Here is an 18,765-nt window from a genome sequence, read left to right as displayed (position 1 = left end):
GTGCTTCGCGAACGACGCCTGCCGGAGCGATCACTCGAGTCTGAGCGTCAGTGCCGATGGCGCCGAGACCTGCTTCTATAACTCCTGTAGGAAGAAGAGCGTCGACGCCTCCTGCCTCGGAGGAGGGGGCCTGAGACCCCTCTTGGTAGCGGAGGACCCTCGGGACTCCCTCTCAGGCGAGTCGGCCAACGGCATGGGCATCTGACGCGGGCTACGAGATGGCCTCGCAGAACGGGTAGGCACCTCATCCTCGGAGCGGGGGCAATGCCGAACCGGGGAGGGTCGATGAGCTCCCAGCGGCGGCTTCCCTCTGGAGCGAGGGCCCATCTCGGGCGGCGCACTCGGCACCGGAAGGGCGAGGATATCACACGCTGCCTGCGCTGCCGGGACCGGACTACTCCGCTCAGCACGAGTCGAAGTTCTGGGTTCCGAGGGGGATCCTGGGCTGCCCAACTCAGGTGCGGCCTCACCCCTGTCCTTTTCTCAGCGCCGCTAAGTCTTCCCTTGCTTCTTAGCGGGGGAGCGGTGCCAACTAGTTGATGGGGTTTTGCTCGTACGGATGACGCGCCCGGCACCGGATCGGGTCAGCGTGCCGTGCCGGGGCCAATGCCGACTCCATTAGTAAGGCCCGGAGACGGATATCTCGTTCATGTTTCATTCTTGGTTTGAACGACCTGCAGATTTTACAACGCTCACTTATGTGAGTCTCTCCCAGAAAGCGAAGACACTGATGTGTGGATCATTTCTAGGCATAGAACTGCGACAGGAGTCACAGGATTTGAAGCCTGGGGCACGGGGCATGCCCCGAGCCAGGCAACTAACTAGAAATTTGGACTACTAAGAAGAGTTGTACTACTAAGGTTTGCAGTGCTGCAGTAGAGCTGGAGCACTAAGTTCCTTCTACCTTCGCTGGCGGCAAAAAGGAACTGAGGGTTGGGGGAGTGTGCAGCTCCCCTTATAGCGCAATATAGAGGCGCCACTCCAGGGGTCGCAGCGGTGCTCCCCCACTACGGGTACTGCTAAGGGAAAAACTTCCGGCACCGGTGCACGTGGCGAGCACGCACACCTACTGTGGAATACACAGAAGCAATCACTCGAAAAACTGGTTCTTGGACTGGCGGATGTAAATGAAGAAGCCCTTTCAGAAATCTCATCACCCTAACATTGGAAAAACTGATTTCCTTTGAATAGGGGAAAGAAATGCTGATACTCCTGCCAAATGCACTCAGAGAACTGAGCGCAAGGCCTGATTTCTGAAGATGTAAGAGGTAGTCCAAGATATCCTGGATGGAAGCCCCTGTTGGCCAAGGACCACACTGAGAACCTATTCCATTTTGCTAAGTAGGCTGTCCTAGTGGAGGACTTCTTACTGTTGAGTAGGACTTGTTGGACAGCCTCCAAGCACAGCTCTTCCTCTTCATGCTGCAGTCATGCCATAAGGTGCAGGGAGCTGATCAAAGGATGGAGGGTGTGAACATGGTTCTGAATGAGCAGGTCAGGATGGAGAGAAAGTGGTATGGGAGGTTGAACCGACAGAGCAAGGAGATCTGAGAAATAGCATTGCCTCAGCTACGCTGGAGCAATGAGAATGAGCTTGGCCCGATCCACCTTGATCTTGAGGATGACCTGAGGAATGACCAGAATAGGTCAACTGCCAGATGCAGTGGAAGGCGTTGGAGAGGGAGCCCAAGTTGAGGCCCCTCAAGAGAAGAATAGGTGACACTTTGTTTTCCCTCATCGCAAACAGGTCAATCGTGGGGATATCCCGTGTTGCAAAGACAACCTAGAGGACGCTTGCTTTCAGGGTCCACTGGTGGCTCAGGAAGAAAACCCTGCTGAGATGGTCTGCAAGATGATTTTGTGACTCCAGAAAGTCGACTGTACCGGAGTGATGTCTTCTTCAATGCAGAATTGCCACAGGTTGATCGCCTCTAGGCAGAGTAACCTGGAATGCTCTCCCTCTTGTTGGGACACAAAGTATATTGCGGTGGTATTGTCAGTGAGTATATGAACCACTGAGTGTCTGATATAGTCCTGGAAAGCATGACATGCATTGTGGATGCCTTGAAGTTCCAGCACACTGATATGGAGTGAGGCTTCCTGGTCCAACAACAGGCCCTGCACCCTCAACTAGTCCAATAGGACATCCACTAGAGTGACCATGTGGAATCTTATGTACTTGATGAATTTGTTGAGGTTGACAATGGAAACATTCGGGAAACTGGTCCTCAAATTTAGACATGGCTGACCAATTGAGGAAATCATACTTGGACAGCAAAGCTTGTTGACTCGCGATCCTAATCTGTAGGGATAATGAGGTATAGATCTTTCTGACCAGAAGAGAGTCTCTGTCCTTGGGGGTAGACTTGAATCTACCCTGCCAGGCCCTGTTGTTTACTGCCATTATCACCGGGAATTCAGGGCTGGATAGGAATAGAACCCTTCAAATCTCTGCTTTGGGAACAAAGTAGCACTTTTCCATGTGCTTAGACACTGGTGGTACCGAGGCTGGTGTACTCAACAGGGCTCTCGCTGGCTTGAGGAGCACATCATTGACTGGGAGGGCCACTCTCCCAGAGATGGCGGGCTGTAGAATATCCACCAGTTTGTGTGGCAGCTGGAGTTCTACCTTCGGATACATCTCCCTGGGAGTGAGAGCCAGTTTTGACTCAGCCAAGACCCTTGTCCTCATCAACGGATGATGCTGTGCTGCCTGGTTTGTCCTCTCCTTCTATTCTGGGGGACTTTAAGGTGTACCAAGACCTTTTACCCTATGTAGCCACATCTCTAGAAATCCAAGCAGAGTTTCTCCAGGAGGGGCTGCCAAAGGTGCGAGCCTTGCAAGTCCTGGACCAACAGCGAGGACGGGACAGAAAGGCAGAGCAGGTCTGCTGCAGTCTGGTACGTTGACACAGCAGATACAGTCAGTACTGGCATCGCCCTCATCAGTACCGGAATCAACGGACACTTGAAAGCCGGAACTGGGGTCAATGGTATGGGGTTTCTGTCCTTCCCACTCAGTACCGGGGAAGGGTCAGATCCATGCCATCCTAAAAGCTGAAACCAGTCCTAAGCCAGTCCACGCTTTTCCTGGGGGAGGCAGAGGGGTCACCCTGCAACCTGGAGAGGTCCTGATTGGTTTTATGAGACCTCTTCCTCAGCGCCCACAATAGAGAATGGCTCCTTTGCCTTTTTGGAGAGGTGCCTGCCCCAGAACAAGACGCAGCAGTGCTCTCCGAGCCCGAGGATGAACTTCAGCCCAAGGAGGGCCTCAGTATCAGGTCAGACTGCCCGGTCTGTTCAAGCAGCTGCTACTTGAGGCGAAGGTTCCAGGCCACCTGAGTCTACTTCTTGAACGATCTACAGATCAAACGCTTTTTAAGGTGGGCCTCACCAAGACAAAGCAAGCACCATGTGCGGGGGTCACTGCTGGGGATCGCCCCTCCACAGGAAGGACAATGTTTAAACCCCAGTGAGGGCATCACTGTGAAACAGTGTCAACTAAAACTATCTACTAGCTATATACAATAAACTAGGCTAACACTAAATGGAAGGCTGTGAGACTACAACCACAGAGCTCCGACTCCAGCCAGGGCAGTGAGCAGGAACTGAGGGTGGGGGTGGGGGAATCAGGGTGGCACCACCTCATATAACTAGGGGAGGGGGCACAGCCACAAGGCCCACGCGCCACCCCTCTACAGGTACTTCTAGGCAAAAGGCTCTGGGGCTCCACTGTACTGGGCGCGCACACATCTATGTGGAATACATGTCTGCATCTACTCAAAGAAGAACTTGTTTTATTTCCTAATGCTACTTGAAGATAGTCTCTTAACGACAGTGTTGAGTAGCATTATCATACAAAGACTCTATTTTATTTATCTACATAGATGTAGAGATTCTTTTACAGGTAACACAAACTCGATTCACTCAGACCAACTTATATTTACCATATCATTAAAGCAGACAAATACAATGGAATGAGCAACCAAGACACTGACAATTTATAAACGCACATGTCTGAAGAGATCAGGATACGGGAATCTGAGTTTACAGGTGGTCTAAGTTACTTAATGAGTAAACGTAAACTAAATGTGACTGGGAAATGGATTATGAACCATCACACACTACAAGACATTGATCAGGTCTGGGGGACAAAATGAACACTAATATCTCTCCAACAGCAGTTAGTAAAGCAAACACTGCTGAAACTGAAATATACCAGAAAAAGTACAAATAAGGGGATAATAAAATTAAATCAGTAAGTGACTGGTAAAAACTTACCAGGTGAGAAGTACTATACAAAAATGTGAAGACTGTACTATAAAAAAATTGAAGAATTAGAAAAGGTTTATAAGAGAGTTTATAAAGGATTCTGGGATCACAGCTGCATGGAGAGGTAAAGAAGGTTTTTATTCATTACAAAAATATTAACAAATTATTACCAAGATACATAAAATATTGAGTGACACAGAAAGGGATTGCCAAAAGCTTGTTGACAGAGGGTTATTTGGGAGGGTGAAGGTGCATAAGTCCTTCCCTCTTCCCACACATTTTTAAAAAACAGAACAAACATTAAGAAAAATTATGCTGTCTTTTTTGAGCAAAGAAACGTGAAAAGTAATTGGGGGATATTACAAAGAAATTTTTAATGCTGACCACATTCCCTCTCCAGTAATCTCAGAATTTCTATTCTGCAAGATATTTTATGATGCACTGATATGACTGGAACAATTCATCTATGGTGGCAAGAAAAGTACTTCTGCAATAGTCAATATTTTATATTTGTGGGATACAAAGTAAGATTACAAAGAAAGACATATATGCTTTCCTTAACTCCATATGCAGATTCTGCTCCTATGTTATTATGTAGCAGGAGTAACTTTGTCACCACAGAACATATTCAGATACCTGAGAGTGGAGAGCTGAAAGAAGCATGGCAGGCTATTTTAGTGGGCCTGAAGTGAAAATTGATGTATAAATGAAAGTAGAATGTTCTTGATGTGCTCCTCTACTTTACTGTAAGTTCTACTGCTCAAAAGATGACTGAAATATTCATGTAGAGATTGCTGTACTCTCACCAACCTCACTATCAGTTCAATTTTTATTAAAATGAATTTAGGCAGTTTTAGTTCTTATCACTAAGTTTCCCTTTTTCTTTCCTTTTACAGCTCAAGAAGTTTCATACATTATATTCTGAGCACAGAGTAGAGCCAGAAGCATGTAGCACCTCGGGAAGCAGCACTTGAATAGCAACAACCGAAGAGAGATAAGGAGTGGAGGAAAAAGAGCACCAGTGTCCTCCCCACCTCACTAGTCAGCTGCTATCCTGAGCGAAGGGGGGGGAAAGCATATTTTCCCACTCCATCCACTCATAAGTGAAAGACGGATGCTCATCAGAAGATAGCGAAGCTTCTCTGCTGCTATGATGTCTTCATCTCACCTACAAAGACTGCAGAAGTTGTTGGGGCTGCATGTGCTCTCCTCCTGGTGGCACTTTGAGCTACCACTAGAATAGAAACCAAGCCATTCTCTCCTCAAAATCCTAACAGGAAGGTGAATTTGATCTCTCCTCCAGTGGGTGAAAAATTGGGCTGAGGAAGATACAACTGAGGTTTTTGTATAACAGCATATCAAACATTTGCTGAAAGAACAGAGGAAATCCCAACCCTGGCAGATGCTACAAATTCTGCAGCGTAACAGAAGAGAGTCCAGCAGACAGACAGCTCCTTACTCCCTCTCAGCCTGGCTGCTTCTGCAATATGCAACACACATATCTGGCTTTATTTTTGGAGAGGGGAAGGGGTGAAGATGTATATATAGAGAGAGACTGTTTTTTCCCCTGCCTCAGAGTACTACATTCCTGAGACGCAGATAAATATTCTTTTTCCATCCACCACCCATATCATCTTTGGGTTGCTGCTGGGGTTTGAAACAGCACCAGACTGTTGTTTAGGCAAGTTCTGGTGCTTCCAGTCCCACCTCTTGACATCAAAGTGCCAAAATAATAAGTGAGGAAAAATGAAAATCTCATTTTGGTTTTCCTGGCTAAATTACAACTAATTTTTTTAAATGACCAAGTTTAGTCATTAACTCACCATGACCCTGACTTTGCAATGCATTAAGGCATAATACAGATCACCTTTAAAATGGATCTTTTTTGCATACACTTGACAGACATGGCAAACCAACAAATATAAAATGTTAAAGATCAAACTGCCTTACAGTTGTAGAACTGAGGGCTATTTTTGAAAGATATATTAAAGTACTAGTAACAAAACAAATACTTCAGTGAAAAGAAGAGCCCCTAGATGACCTTTAACATATCCCAACAGTAAATGAATTCAAAAACATGAGACCTCTTAAAAATATTTGCATTTAAGTTAAAGTAGTGATTGTGAAAGGGTTCTCAGAACTGGGAGAGATGTATCCAGGATTTGCACAAATCTCTCATTTTCTTCCTATACAACATATCTAAAATGCAACCCTTCCTCTCTGTCCTAAGAGCTAAAACATCCATTCACACATTGATTATCTCATATTACACCATGCCCCCACTGTTCCACCAACTATGCCAGGCTCAATGCCCCATTTGTTGTCTTTTCATTCATCTGAAAGTATCTACATTCTCATAATGGAGCGTAAGGTGGATCCAGTAGTGGAAGTTCAGAGCTTTCTGATTTAGTGATAAAGTATTGCCAAAAAAGCAACTATGTAAGTTATCTGAAATTGCATAAACCCAGTGAGAGTAATTATGTTTTTAAGTAGTTACTTCTGCACCTCCCTTGCCAGAGATTTTAGTTGGAAGATTCAAGTGTTATACCCCTAATAAACCAGAAAACTACAGAATGGGCAAAAGAGACTTTACCTTCACAAAAGGCTGAAATTGCAGCTAGCTGAATTTTCAATGAGGATGTCTGGAGGCCAGACTGATTAATGTAGAAGGTACTCAAGCATCTTGTGTATGGGATTTGCATAAGGATCCAATTGTTTAGCCTCACACGATCTTCCACTTGAAGTCATATGATCGTCCATTGAACTTCTCAGCTAGGAGAACTTGATACTTTCTCAGACACACCAGCTACTGGATCTCTACCCACTCAGAAGCCAAGCTGGAAGCGAGAGAAATGCTAGGTTGGGATGGAGAAGAATGCCCTGGTTCTGGGTGATCAGATCTGACAAATTCCCAAATTTATGGGATAAGCAGTGACCATCTCCACTGGAAGAGGGAGCTAAACTTGTTGCTGCTAAAGAGGTGTTGAAACTCAAAACCACTACATTCTTGAGTTTAATAGGACCTTGGAAATAAGATGTATTGAGAATAGATATATATCAGCAGCTTCCCACTGTGAAGGATGAATGCATCCAATTTTGTCATTTCCATTCTTTTAGTACAGATTACTATCACTTTCCTGTTCATGCCAGTGACAAAACAGATCCATCCTGAGTTTCTTCACTCCAGGGAGAGCTGATCAGTACTTTCTGACCCAGACTTCAATCATGTGTCCAATATAAGAAATCCAGTGATTTTTAAATTTTTTTTAATCATGAGGCTATTTTTCCCTCATGTAAATATCCCCCCCCCCATTTTAACCATTCACACATTTCCTTTATATATCACTGTTAGTTTTATTGTCCTTTGTTCCATCTTATATGTCAACATAGCATTCCTCTTAACTTATAATAAGTCATAGAATCATAGGGCTGGAAGGGACCATGAGAGGTCATCTAGTCCAGCTCCCCTGCACTGAGGCAGGACCAAGTATACCTAAACCATCCCTGAAAGGTGTTTGTCCAGTCTGTTCTTAAAAACCTCCAATGACCAGGATTCCACAATTTCCCTTGGAAGCCTATTCCAATACTTAACTACCATTATAGTTAAACAATTTTTCCTAACATCTAACCTAAATCTCCTTTGATGTGGAGTAAACCAACTACTTCTTGCCCTATCTTCAGCGGACATATAGTCCAATTGATCACCATCCTCGATACAACAGCCCTTAACATATTTGAAGACTTATCAGGTCCCCCGCTCAGTTGTCTTTTCTCAAGACTAAACATGCCCAGTTTTGTTTTTTGACTCAGGGTATGTCTACACCCAGCCGCTAGTTCGGCGGCTGGGAATCGAAGTTCCGAGTTCGATTTATCGCGTCTGGTCTGGACGCGATAGATCGATCCCGGAAGCGCTCGCCGTCGACTGCGGTACTCCAGCTCGGCGAGAGGAGTACCGCGGAGTCGACGGGGAGCCTGCCTGCCGCGTGTGGACCGCGTCTGAACCGCGGTAAGTTCAAACTAAGGTATGTCGACTTCAGCTACGTTATTCACGTAGCTGAAGTTGCATACCTTAGTTCGAATTTGGGGGTTAGTGTAGACCAGGCCTCATAGATCAGGTTTTATAAAACCTTGTAGCTCCCCCATGAACTCTCTCCAGTTTATCCACAGCTTTCTTAAAGCGTGGCACCCAAAACTAGAACAATATGCAGCTGAGGCCTCCCCAGTGCCGAGTAAAGTGAAAAAATTACCACTGGTGTCTTACATACAACACTCCTGTTAATACATCCCAGAATGATATTAGCCTTTTTTTTTTTTTTTTTTTGCAACTGCATCACATTGTTGTCTCATATTCAATTTGTGATCCACTATAACCCCCAGATTATTTTCTGCAGAACTACTGCCTAGCCAGTTATTCCCCATTTTGTATTTGTGGATTTGACTTTCTCTTCTTAAGTCAGTATTTTGCATTTGTCTTTATTGAATTCCATCTTGTTGATTTCAGATCAATTCTCCATTTCGTCATGATCATTTTGAAGTCATATGATCCACAATTTCTAATCAGGAGAAACCAGTTTATGGAAGAAAATGTCAGATACTTTAAAAATAAACACCAACTAATTATGCTTTGTTTAGGATTAAGAAAGTGTTTAAAATTTTTCAGTCTTTTTATGTAGCCACTAACCAGGTTAGATAAATTCTTAATATTAACATAAGCATATTTTTTAAAAAAATCATATTTATATATACACACCAATAATAAACTGACAGATTACACTTTTTTTAAACATATATAGAAAAACTAAGTAGAACTGTTAGTAGTTTACCTGTTATAGTATCTTCCTCCCATCATAAACTGATTGTTTGGAGTAGGGCATATTTTGAAACGTTGAATATTTTCACTGGTCCGAAAATAGAGTGAATAATCACCAGGCGTATTATCAGAGGGCCTCACAAGAAAACTGCACACTTGACCAACTGAAACAATATTAGGATTATTAATAAAGTGCCCAACACTATTATTTTTCCTTCACAGTACAATCAAAGGGCATTTTCCAAATTTCACTGGATACAAATATGAATTGGAATTTGGAACAAATATGTGTATATTTAGTTTGGAATCCAGACATTTGCTAATTTATTTTGCCCCCTTTAAGCCCCCAATGTAGCCAGTAGCCAACTTCACATATAGATTCATAGATTCCAAGGCTAGAAGAGACCACTGTGATCATCTACTAGTCTGCCCTCCTGTTTAACACAGGCCATAGAACTTCCCCAAAATAATTCCTAGACCATAGCTTTTAGAAAAATAGCCAATCTTGATTTAAAAATGGTCAGTGATGAAGACACTCCACTCAGAAGAGAAAAACCATTCTGACAACATGCTAATATAGATTCCAACAATTAAAAATAGTTTTGATCTAATAAAATATTCAGATGGTAAATACTACTTTGGAGTTTATTTCACCATTTTAAACTTTCTGCTTTACCTAGGTTCGAAAGCCTGATATTTTAAGTCCTGAAGAAACATTGTCCTCCAATAGAAAAAACAAAATTTACACTATTTATGACACTACAGTACCTTCCATATACTCTTATTCAGATTACTAAATTATAGCTTTTATTAATAGCAAATATTTAAAGTATTTATTACTCAACAAGTAGTGATTAGCTGTTACAATAAAAGTTATTTGACCCGCTGTCTTTGATTGTCTAATACTTTTAAAAAAAAATTATATTAATTATAATGTTTAGCTCTTGTAACGTATTATTTGCATTATGGTGATGAAAGTCAGGATCTGGAGCTCATTGTGCTGGGTCCTATTCACACAAAGACAGAGCCCTGCTCCAAAGATTTTACAATCTAATTTATATAGAGTATTATTCTGTGTGCTCATCCCCTTATGCCTTAACCCCAGCAATGAAAGACAAATACCTGTCATCAGCAAATTGTAAGCCTCTTGTTTGGAGATCTTCCCATGGAACCATCTTAAAGATGAAGAGAACAAATAAGAAAGCAAGATTATCAGCAGTCTCTTTTTGGTTCTGTTGGCCTTCAAGGCTCTGGCTTCTATGAATTAATCTTTAATTAAAGACCTAGTAGGTGGAGTAATTCAATGGAACATAACTCATAAAATTATGTTACACAAAGATCCAGTTCTTTGACAGAATATTTAAACATCTAAAATTAACTGTGAATAAAATTAAATATTTGAAGTAGACATCAAAGTACAAAAGTTTTAGCTATATAAGCTGTCATGTACAAAGTGTATATACTTGATAATTTTTCTGGTAATTATTTGAATCTATCTATTGTGATCTATGGCACTTTAACGAATTCTGAATGTAAATGCCCTGTCATTACTCTTCAATAAGGGGCAAAATACCCAGACAAAGTAGCTGGAGTTGTGCTGTGAATTTCCACAGAAGTTGGGGAAAGGAATTCTCAACCCAAGCTGCAGAAGGGAAGAAAGGCAGCGAAGAAGCGCCACAGTCACTACTCCAATCTCATAGCTAAAGTAGCCTGTTCAGCCCTGTGTGTGGTGGAGCCATGCCATGACAAATCCCGAGGCTTCAGTCCAGCCTCAAATAACTTATACTCGTAGCTCTGCTGGGTGTCCTCATGTAACAAATGTAAAGTCCATTTATTCATGTCTGAATACTGGTGATGTCATAGCAGAATTTTTGGAAGAATTCTTGATCCATCTCTAACTTAACACACTCAGCAGATGATCTCTCAATGATCTGCCACACACCATCTGCCCATCTTCTTGATGGTCACCCCTACTACAATGACCACCCTTCCATGATAACTTTCAGGCAGTGTAGTATACCCCCACCTTTCCTATCCTTTCCATACACATGGCATTTCCAGTACCCATATAGGTGGGAAACAGGATTTGTCTTCTTGCCTGGACAAAGACCTACATTTCTAATGTACAAATAAGCAAGTGATTTTCTTTTTTAAGCACCTCAACAGACCTTATCCATCAAAAGAAAATAAGCTCAGTTTTTATTTTCCTTTCCAGGTCACGTTTAAAGGACAGTCTCCTGATGCTTGAACACTTGAAGGACTATCCAGAGGACCCTCTGAGCAGCAAGCTCATTAGACATGTGGTCTGTAGGTGGTGAGGCTTGAAGCAACTTCCAGGAATGGTGCAGGGGATAATCTCAATAAATGAAGATGATGCAATTAATGAGGCTGTGTTACACCAAACTGGGTGGAAGAACTGCCAGTAGAGTTCAGTGGACTGCAATCCCACAGCAGCAATTCTCTCTCCCCACCCAACATACCTGGAAGTGCCTTCGATCACCAGCCTTTCAGAGATTGTGAATCTGGTAATACTGGAGGCAGGAGACAGCAACAATGGTGACAAAAGATCCTAAAGCCAATCAAGTGAATAAGTAGCAGGAAATTCAGCTGAAATACTTAGTTGCCACTCATCTTTTTTCATTGCAAGTGGTTCTACAGATGACAGATGCTACTTTCTGGTCACCAAATCGTGTATGTTATGATTCCATGATTTTCATGCTTCTTAATAAAAATACATATTGATGACTTAACGTTTTGGGATTTTGGGATATAATTGTTAATAGATGAAGCAATTTCAATGACAAACTTGAGTGCTACAATGTTAAAATCTCATCATTATGGGAAGCTAATAGAGATCACCAACACCAATATATTAGTGATTAAAGTACCAGATCAGTGAATTCAGAACTTTAATTCTTCAAGTGATGGTAATATTCTCTCTCCAAAACTAAAAGATTTTAAGAGTTAGATTGGTTTTATAAGAGGTCAGCTCTAGTACATCAATTTCTATAATCAAACAGTAACCCATGTTGCATATTCTGGGTGAAATTCACCACTATCCACAGGGCTCATACAAGATTTATCCATCACGAAAACCTATCGACACTATCCATAAGTAGCACAAAAGACCAATGTAGAAGCCCGCTAGACAGAGGAGAGTATCAACCTTAGCAATTAGTAGAGGGAAAACATGAGGCCAGAAAGAACAGTTAGATTCACCTTTTCAAAGGTAGATAACTTCATAGCTGAAATTTACAAATAATTTATTCCACAATATTTGTTTTTCTTTAAGAACAAACAAAAACCCTTACATTTTGCCTTCATGTGGGTCTTCTTCACGTCCCTAATGAGAAAATTAACACAGTAAGTGCATGATGCAACAGTCCACGTAATCAATTATATGAAGTCTATTTTCTAAGTTTTTAGCTTTTCTGTAGAGGTCAATAATGCTACAAAATAATTCATTTATATTCAAGAAATCATATATTTTTGAACTAAAGGGCTTATTACATAATTCTATGAAAGAGGTTTACTACTTGGTCTACCCTATTTGGGTAGAGAAAGCATACGCCAAAAGCACACTTTTAAAAAAAAATAAAAATAAAAAAAAAAATTGAGGGCAACGTTTCTTACAATGATCAAAGGATTTATTTATTTTTGTGCTTCTTTCCCAAATCCCTGTTTACATGAAGGAAATTCGGCCCGCTGTAACTACACTGATCAAGTTACACTGGCACAAACCCCTTATGTAGATGAGCTATACTAGAATTAAGTGGGGTTTACACCAGTGCAGCTTACATAGGTATGTATTAAACCCCACTACGTGCCAATGTGGTGCAGTATTAATGGTTTCCAGAACTCAAAATTAGTAGTAGCTTTGGTACAAGCAAACATGACTTGATAACATTTATGTGCAAACAAAGTATAAATCAGCAATATATACATATAGATACACACACACACACACGTTGCTTTAGAACAGGGGTGGGCAAACTTTTTGGCCCGAGGGCCACATCTGGGACTGGAAATTGTATGGCGGGCCATGAATGCTCAGAAAATTGGGGTTGGGGTGCAGGCTCTGGGGTGGGACCAAAAATGAGGAGTTCAGGGTGCAGGAGGGGACTCCAGGCTGGGGCGGGGGAGTGTGTGTGGGGGTTGGGGGGGGGAGGAGTGAGTGCTCCAGCTGGGGTTGCGGGCTCTGGGGTGGAGCTGGGGATGAGGAATTGGGGGTGTAGGAGGGTGCTCTGGGCTGGGACCGAGTGGTTTGGAAGGCGGGAGAGAGATCAGGGCTGGGGCATGGGGAGAGGGTCAGGGGTGCAGGCTCCGGGCGGCGCTTACCTCAAGCAGCTCCCGGAAGCAGCAGCATGTCCCTTCTCCAGCTCCTACGTGGAGGCACGGCCAGGCAGTTCCGCATGCTGCCCCGTCCGCAGGCACCACCCCTGCAGCTCCCCCGGAGGGGGGCCATGCTGTGGCTTCCAGGAGCCGCATGGAGCGGCCCCGGACCCTGTGTCCCAGCTGGAGCACTGTAGTGGGGCCGTGCGGCTGCTTCTGGGAGCCATGTGGAAAGGCTCCCGACCTTGCTCCCTGGCTAGAGAGCCTGAGCAGGGCAAGCCCCAGACCCCGCTTCCCAGTGGGAGCTCGAGGGCCATCTTAAAATGGCTGGGAAGCTGTAGTTTACCCACCCCTGCTTTAGAAGGACCAGTTTCATAAAGCTGAAAAAAATTATGAGCCAAATCAGCTTGGAGAGAGAATATAAACAGAAAATGTGACTGATAATTAGGAATCATTTAGAAACATTTTACTAGCTGCCCCAAAAGCCACAACTGAGATAGAAGGCAGCAAATGGGTTAAAAAACAACCTGGCTTAGAGGGAAAAGTGCTATGAAAAACAATATATAACAGATGGAAGCATGGGGAAGTTGACTATAATAAATAAAAAATCAGAAGCTAGCATTTGTAGAAAATTGATAAAGGAAGCAAAGGGACATAAGGAGAAATGTATGACCAGCAGAGTTAGGGACAATAAAGAGGTTTTTTAAAGTATATTTGGAACAAAAAGAATCCTAACAATGCTATTGGTCCATCACTAGGTGCAAATGGTAGAATTGTAAATAATAATGCAGAAAATGCAGAAGTGTTCAATACATATTTTTGTCCCTTATTTGGGGAAAAAGGGATGTTATAGTCATGAGAGGAGATGATGATGATGATGAAGAAACAATTCCAATGGTAACTCAGGAGGATGTTAAACAGCAGCTACTAAAGTTAAACATTTTATAATCAGCAAGTCCAGATAACTTGCATCCAAGAGTTTCGGAAGAGGTGCTCAAGGAACTCACTGGATTGCTAATGTTGATTTTCGATAAGCCTTAGAACATGAGGGAAGTTCTAGAAGACTGGAATAAAGCTAATGTTGTGCCAATATTTAAAAATGATAAACTCAGGCAATTATAGACCTGTCAGCCTAACATTCATTACAGGACAGATTATTGAGCAGCTGATAATAAGTATCAAAGAAGAGTAACATAATAAATGCCAATCAACATGGGTTTATGGAAAATAAATCTTGACAAGTTAACTTGCAATCTTCTTTTGATGAGATTTCAAATTTGGTTGATAAAGCTAATACTATTGATGTAATATATTTAGACTTCTGTAAGACATCTGAGTTGGTACTGCACAACATTTTGATTAAAAAACTAGAACACCACAAAAAACAAACATGGCATACATTGAATGGATTAGAGCATAAGCTTTCGTGGGCTACAACCCACTTCTTCGGATGCATCCGAAGAAGTGGGTTGTAGCCCACGAAAGCTTATGCTCTAATAAATTTGTTAGTCTCTAAGGTGCCACAAGTACTCCTGTTATTTTTGCGGATACAGACTAACACGGCTGCTACTCTGAAACCAACCATTGAATGGATTAAAAACAGTCGGTCTGGTCTCAAAATGTAATTTTAAATGTAGAATCATCAAGAAGGTACATTTCTAGCTGGGCTCCATAGCAATTAGTTCTTGGTCCTATGCTATTTAACTTTTTTATATTAATCAATAACCTGAATGAAAAAAAAAATCATTACTGATTAAGTTTGCAGATGACAGACTGGTAAACAATGAAGAGTACGGTTCAGTGATACTAAGTGATCCCAATCACTCTGTAAGCAGGGCACAAGCAAACAATATTCATTTTAATATATCTAAATGTAAAATCTACATCTGCATAGAATGTAGGCCATACATACAGCATGGGAGACTATCCTGGGAAGCAGTATCTCTGAAAAAAACTTGGAGGTCATGCTGACTAATTAGCTGAACATGAGTTCCTAGTGTGATCCTGTGGTCAAAATGGCTAATGTGATCTTTGGATGGGGACTATTGAGTAGACATATTCTATTACCTCTGGTGTTGGCACGGTGAGAGCTCTAGTGGAACACTGTCCAGTTCTGATATCCACAATTCAAGAAAGATATTGAAAAATTGGAGAGGGTTCAGTAAAGAGCCCCAAGACTGATTAGAGGATTGGAAAACATGCCTTACAGTGAAAGGCTCAAGGAGTGCAATCTATTTAGTTTATCAGAGATAAGGTTAAGGGATAATTTGATCAGTCTAAGTATCTTCAAGGAGGACAGAAATTTGATGATAGAGGGCTCTTTAATCTAGCAGATGTTTGTTTAATAAGATTCAATGGCTAGAAGTTGAAGCTAGCCAAATTCAGGCTGGAAATAAGATGCATATTTTGAATAGTGATGGTAATTAACCAGTGAAAGAGTTTACCAAGGACTCTGAATGGTGGATTCAACATCTCCAACAATTTTTAAATCAAGACTTGATTTTTTTCTAAAAGATATGCTCTAGTTCAAACAGGAATTAATTCAGAGAAATTCTATGGCCTGTGTTACGCAGGAGGTGAGACTAGATGATCACAGTCATTCCTTCTGGCTTTAATCCATGACTCTTAATGCAGACTGGGCATAGGATTTGAAAGAGACAGCTAAAAACTAAATACATTAATATAGTAGGTACAGTAGATAATAGTAATGTGCATAGTGCATCCACCCTGGGAGAGTAAGAGATATTGCAGGATGGGCTAACATATTGCAAACTGTCAGAGTCTTCAAATCAGATGATGTGCTCCACCAGTTATCTACACAGTATCACTAAGCTGCTACAAGTTGTCCGATCTTTTGCACTATGTTATAAATAGCTTCTCCTCCGACAATGTTGTACAAGGGAATTCCATTTTCCTTCTCAATTAGACTGTGTATGTGTTGATTTAATGCTTGTGAATGGCGTGGATTGACAGTTCTGAGGACTGAATTAGTCTACTGTAGTTATTCATGAAAAAGTACAGCAGCAGGAGCAGTACACAGTTCTTCACACCACACTGATAATATGCATCAAACATGACCTGTTTACGTTACCTCCAAAAGTGAGAGATTAGTTCAGTGCCCATGCTTATTTATTCTTTACACACTAGAGTGGGCTAGCTGGCACCAATTCTTGGGTGATGACAGTTTTGGTGAAGCAGAGACTTGTCCACTCAAAAATGAACTGGAATAACAAATTCCCTTCATATGGGACCAAAAAGAAAACTGAAATGGTAATTTTCAATTATTACTGACATGAGGTGGATTGACCTTGTACCCTACAAACAAAAGGCCAGAGCCCAGATTCTCCAGTACTGTCCATTCACTTTGCATTCTCAGACAGCAAGCAGCTACTGCTAGTGTACAGTTGGCAGGCAGTGACGCTTCCCCCAGTCCCAGTGAAGAGACATGCAGAGTAGGGGTGGCTTGGTAGAACCAAACCCAGGGTGGTCCGCAGCAGAGCTCCATTAAACCAATTCTCCCCTGACATAAGGTGTCTCAGGGTCACTTGACTGCCCTAATTAATGCCGGGGCCAGCATGGTTGATGCTGAATCAGGGAGCTTTAACGAACAACTTGACATGCCCTCTTGTCCCATCCCCCGTTCTGAATGGAACTCTCATGAGGGGGAGCCTTTGTACATATAAACTTCATCAATTTGGATGCGTCACTGACCGGGAGCTGCCGGAGGTAAGCCCGTGCCCCAACCCTGCGCCCCAATCCCCTGCCCCAGCCCTGAGCCCCCCCCCCAAACCCAGAGCCCCTTCTTGCACCACAAACCCCTCATCCCCAGCCTCACCCCAGAGCCCTGACCCCCTCCCGCACCCCTACCCTGCTCTGGTTTGAAAATCACTGCTCTAAACCCCAGCTGTTCCTACGATAAAAGAGACCCTGCCATTCATTGTAACTATTTTGTGGGGCTTCCTGAAGTGCCACAATACCTTCCATTTTTCTAGTGAAGTATCCAAATTGATGAAGTTAATATGTACAAAGGCATCTTTTAAAAAGTTGAAGTCAAATCCTAGTGAGGTAAATAGAAAGGAGCATAAATACTGTCAAATTAAGTGTAAAAATGTAATAAGAAAAGCCAAAGAGGAGTTTGAAGAACAGCTAGCCAAAAACTCAAAAGGTAATAACAAAATGTTTTTTAAGTACACCAGAAACAGGAAGCCTGCTAAACAACCAGTGGGATCCCTGGACGATCGAGATACAAAAGGAGTGCTTAAAGACGATAAAGTCATTGCGGAGAAACTAAATGGATTCTTTGCTTCAGTCTTCCCAAACCTGAGCTGGCTTTTGTAGGTGACAAATCTGAGGAATTGTCACAGATTGAGGTGTCACTAGGGGAGATTTTGGAATTAATTGATAAACTTAACAGTAACAAGTCACCGGGACCAGATGGCATTCACCCAAGAGTTCGGAAAGAACTCAAATGTGAAATTGAGAAACTATTAACTATGGTTTGTAACCTGTTCTTTAAATTGGCTTCTGTACCCAATGACTGGAAGATAGCTAATGTAACGCCAATATTTTAAAAGGGCTCTAGAAATGATCCCAGCAATTACAGACCGGTAAGTCTAACGTCAGTACTGGGCAAATTAGTTGAAACAAGAGTAAAGAATAAAATTGTCAGACACATAGAAGAACATAAATTGTTGGGCAAAAGTCAACATGGTTTCTGTACAGGGAAATCGTGTCTTACTAATCTATTAGAGTTCTTTGAAGGGGTCAACAAACATGTGGACAAGGGGGATCCAGTGGACATAGTATACTTAGATTTCCAGAAAACCTTTGACAAGGTCCCTCACCAAAAGGCTCTTACGTAAATTAAGTTGTCATGGGACGAGAGGGAAGGTCCTTTCATGGACTGAGAACTGGTTAAAAGACAGGGAACAAAGGGTAGGAATAAATAGTAAATTCTCAGAATGGAGAGGTGTAACTAGTGGTGTTACCCAAGGGTCAGTCCTAGGACCAATCCTATTCAACCTATTCATAAATGATCTGGAGAAAGGGTAAAAAGTGAGGTGGCAAAGTTTGCAGATGATACTAAACTGCTCAAGATAGTTAAGACCAAAGCAGACTGTGAAGAACTTCAAAAAGATCTCACAAAACTAAGTGATTGGGCAACAAAAAGGCAAAAGAAATTTAATGTGGATAAATGTAAAGTAATGCACATTGAAAAAAATAACCCCCACTATACATACAATATGATGGGGGCTAATTTAGCTACAATGAATCAGGAAAGAGATCTTGGAGTCATTGTGGATAGTTCTCTGAAGACTTCCACACAGTGTGCAGAAGCGGTCAAAAAAGCA

At 42.2% G+C, this 18,765-nt stretch overlaps 1 protein-coding gene across 1 annotated transcript in view; it reads right to left on the bottom strand.

The window, feature by feature from the left end:
* RASA1 (RAS p21 protein activator 1) overlaps positions 1–18,765 on the bottom strand; it is a 113,043-nt gene that overhangs the window by 53,402 nt on the left and 40,876 nt on the right. The window contains exons 6-8 of the mRNA XM_065406508.1: positions 12,394–12,425; positions 10,205–10,257; positions 9,096–9,246 (exon numbers count right to left, since the gene is read on the bottom strand). Coding sequence (XP_065262580.1) covers positions 9,096–9,246; positions 10,205–10,257; positions 12,394–12,425 — 236 coding nt within the window. The remainder of the gene's footprint in view (positions 1–9,095; positions 9,247–10,204; positions 10,258–12,393; positions 12,426–18,765) is intronic.

This window comes from Emys orbicularis, chromosome 6, assembly GCF_028017835.1.
Source record: "Emys orbicularis isolate rEmyOrb1 chromosome 6, rEmyOrb1.hap1, whole genome shotgun sequence".
Taxonomy (NCBI): Eukaryota; Metazoa; Chordata; order Testudines; family Emydidae; genus Emys; species Emys orbicularis.
The sequence above is the reverse complement of the archived record's forward strand: the minus strand, read 5'-3'. Positions and strand labels throughout refer to the sequence as shown.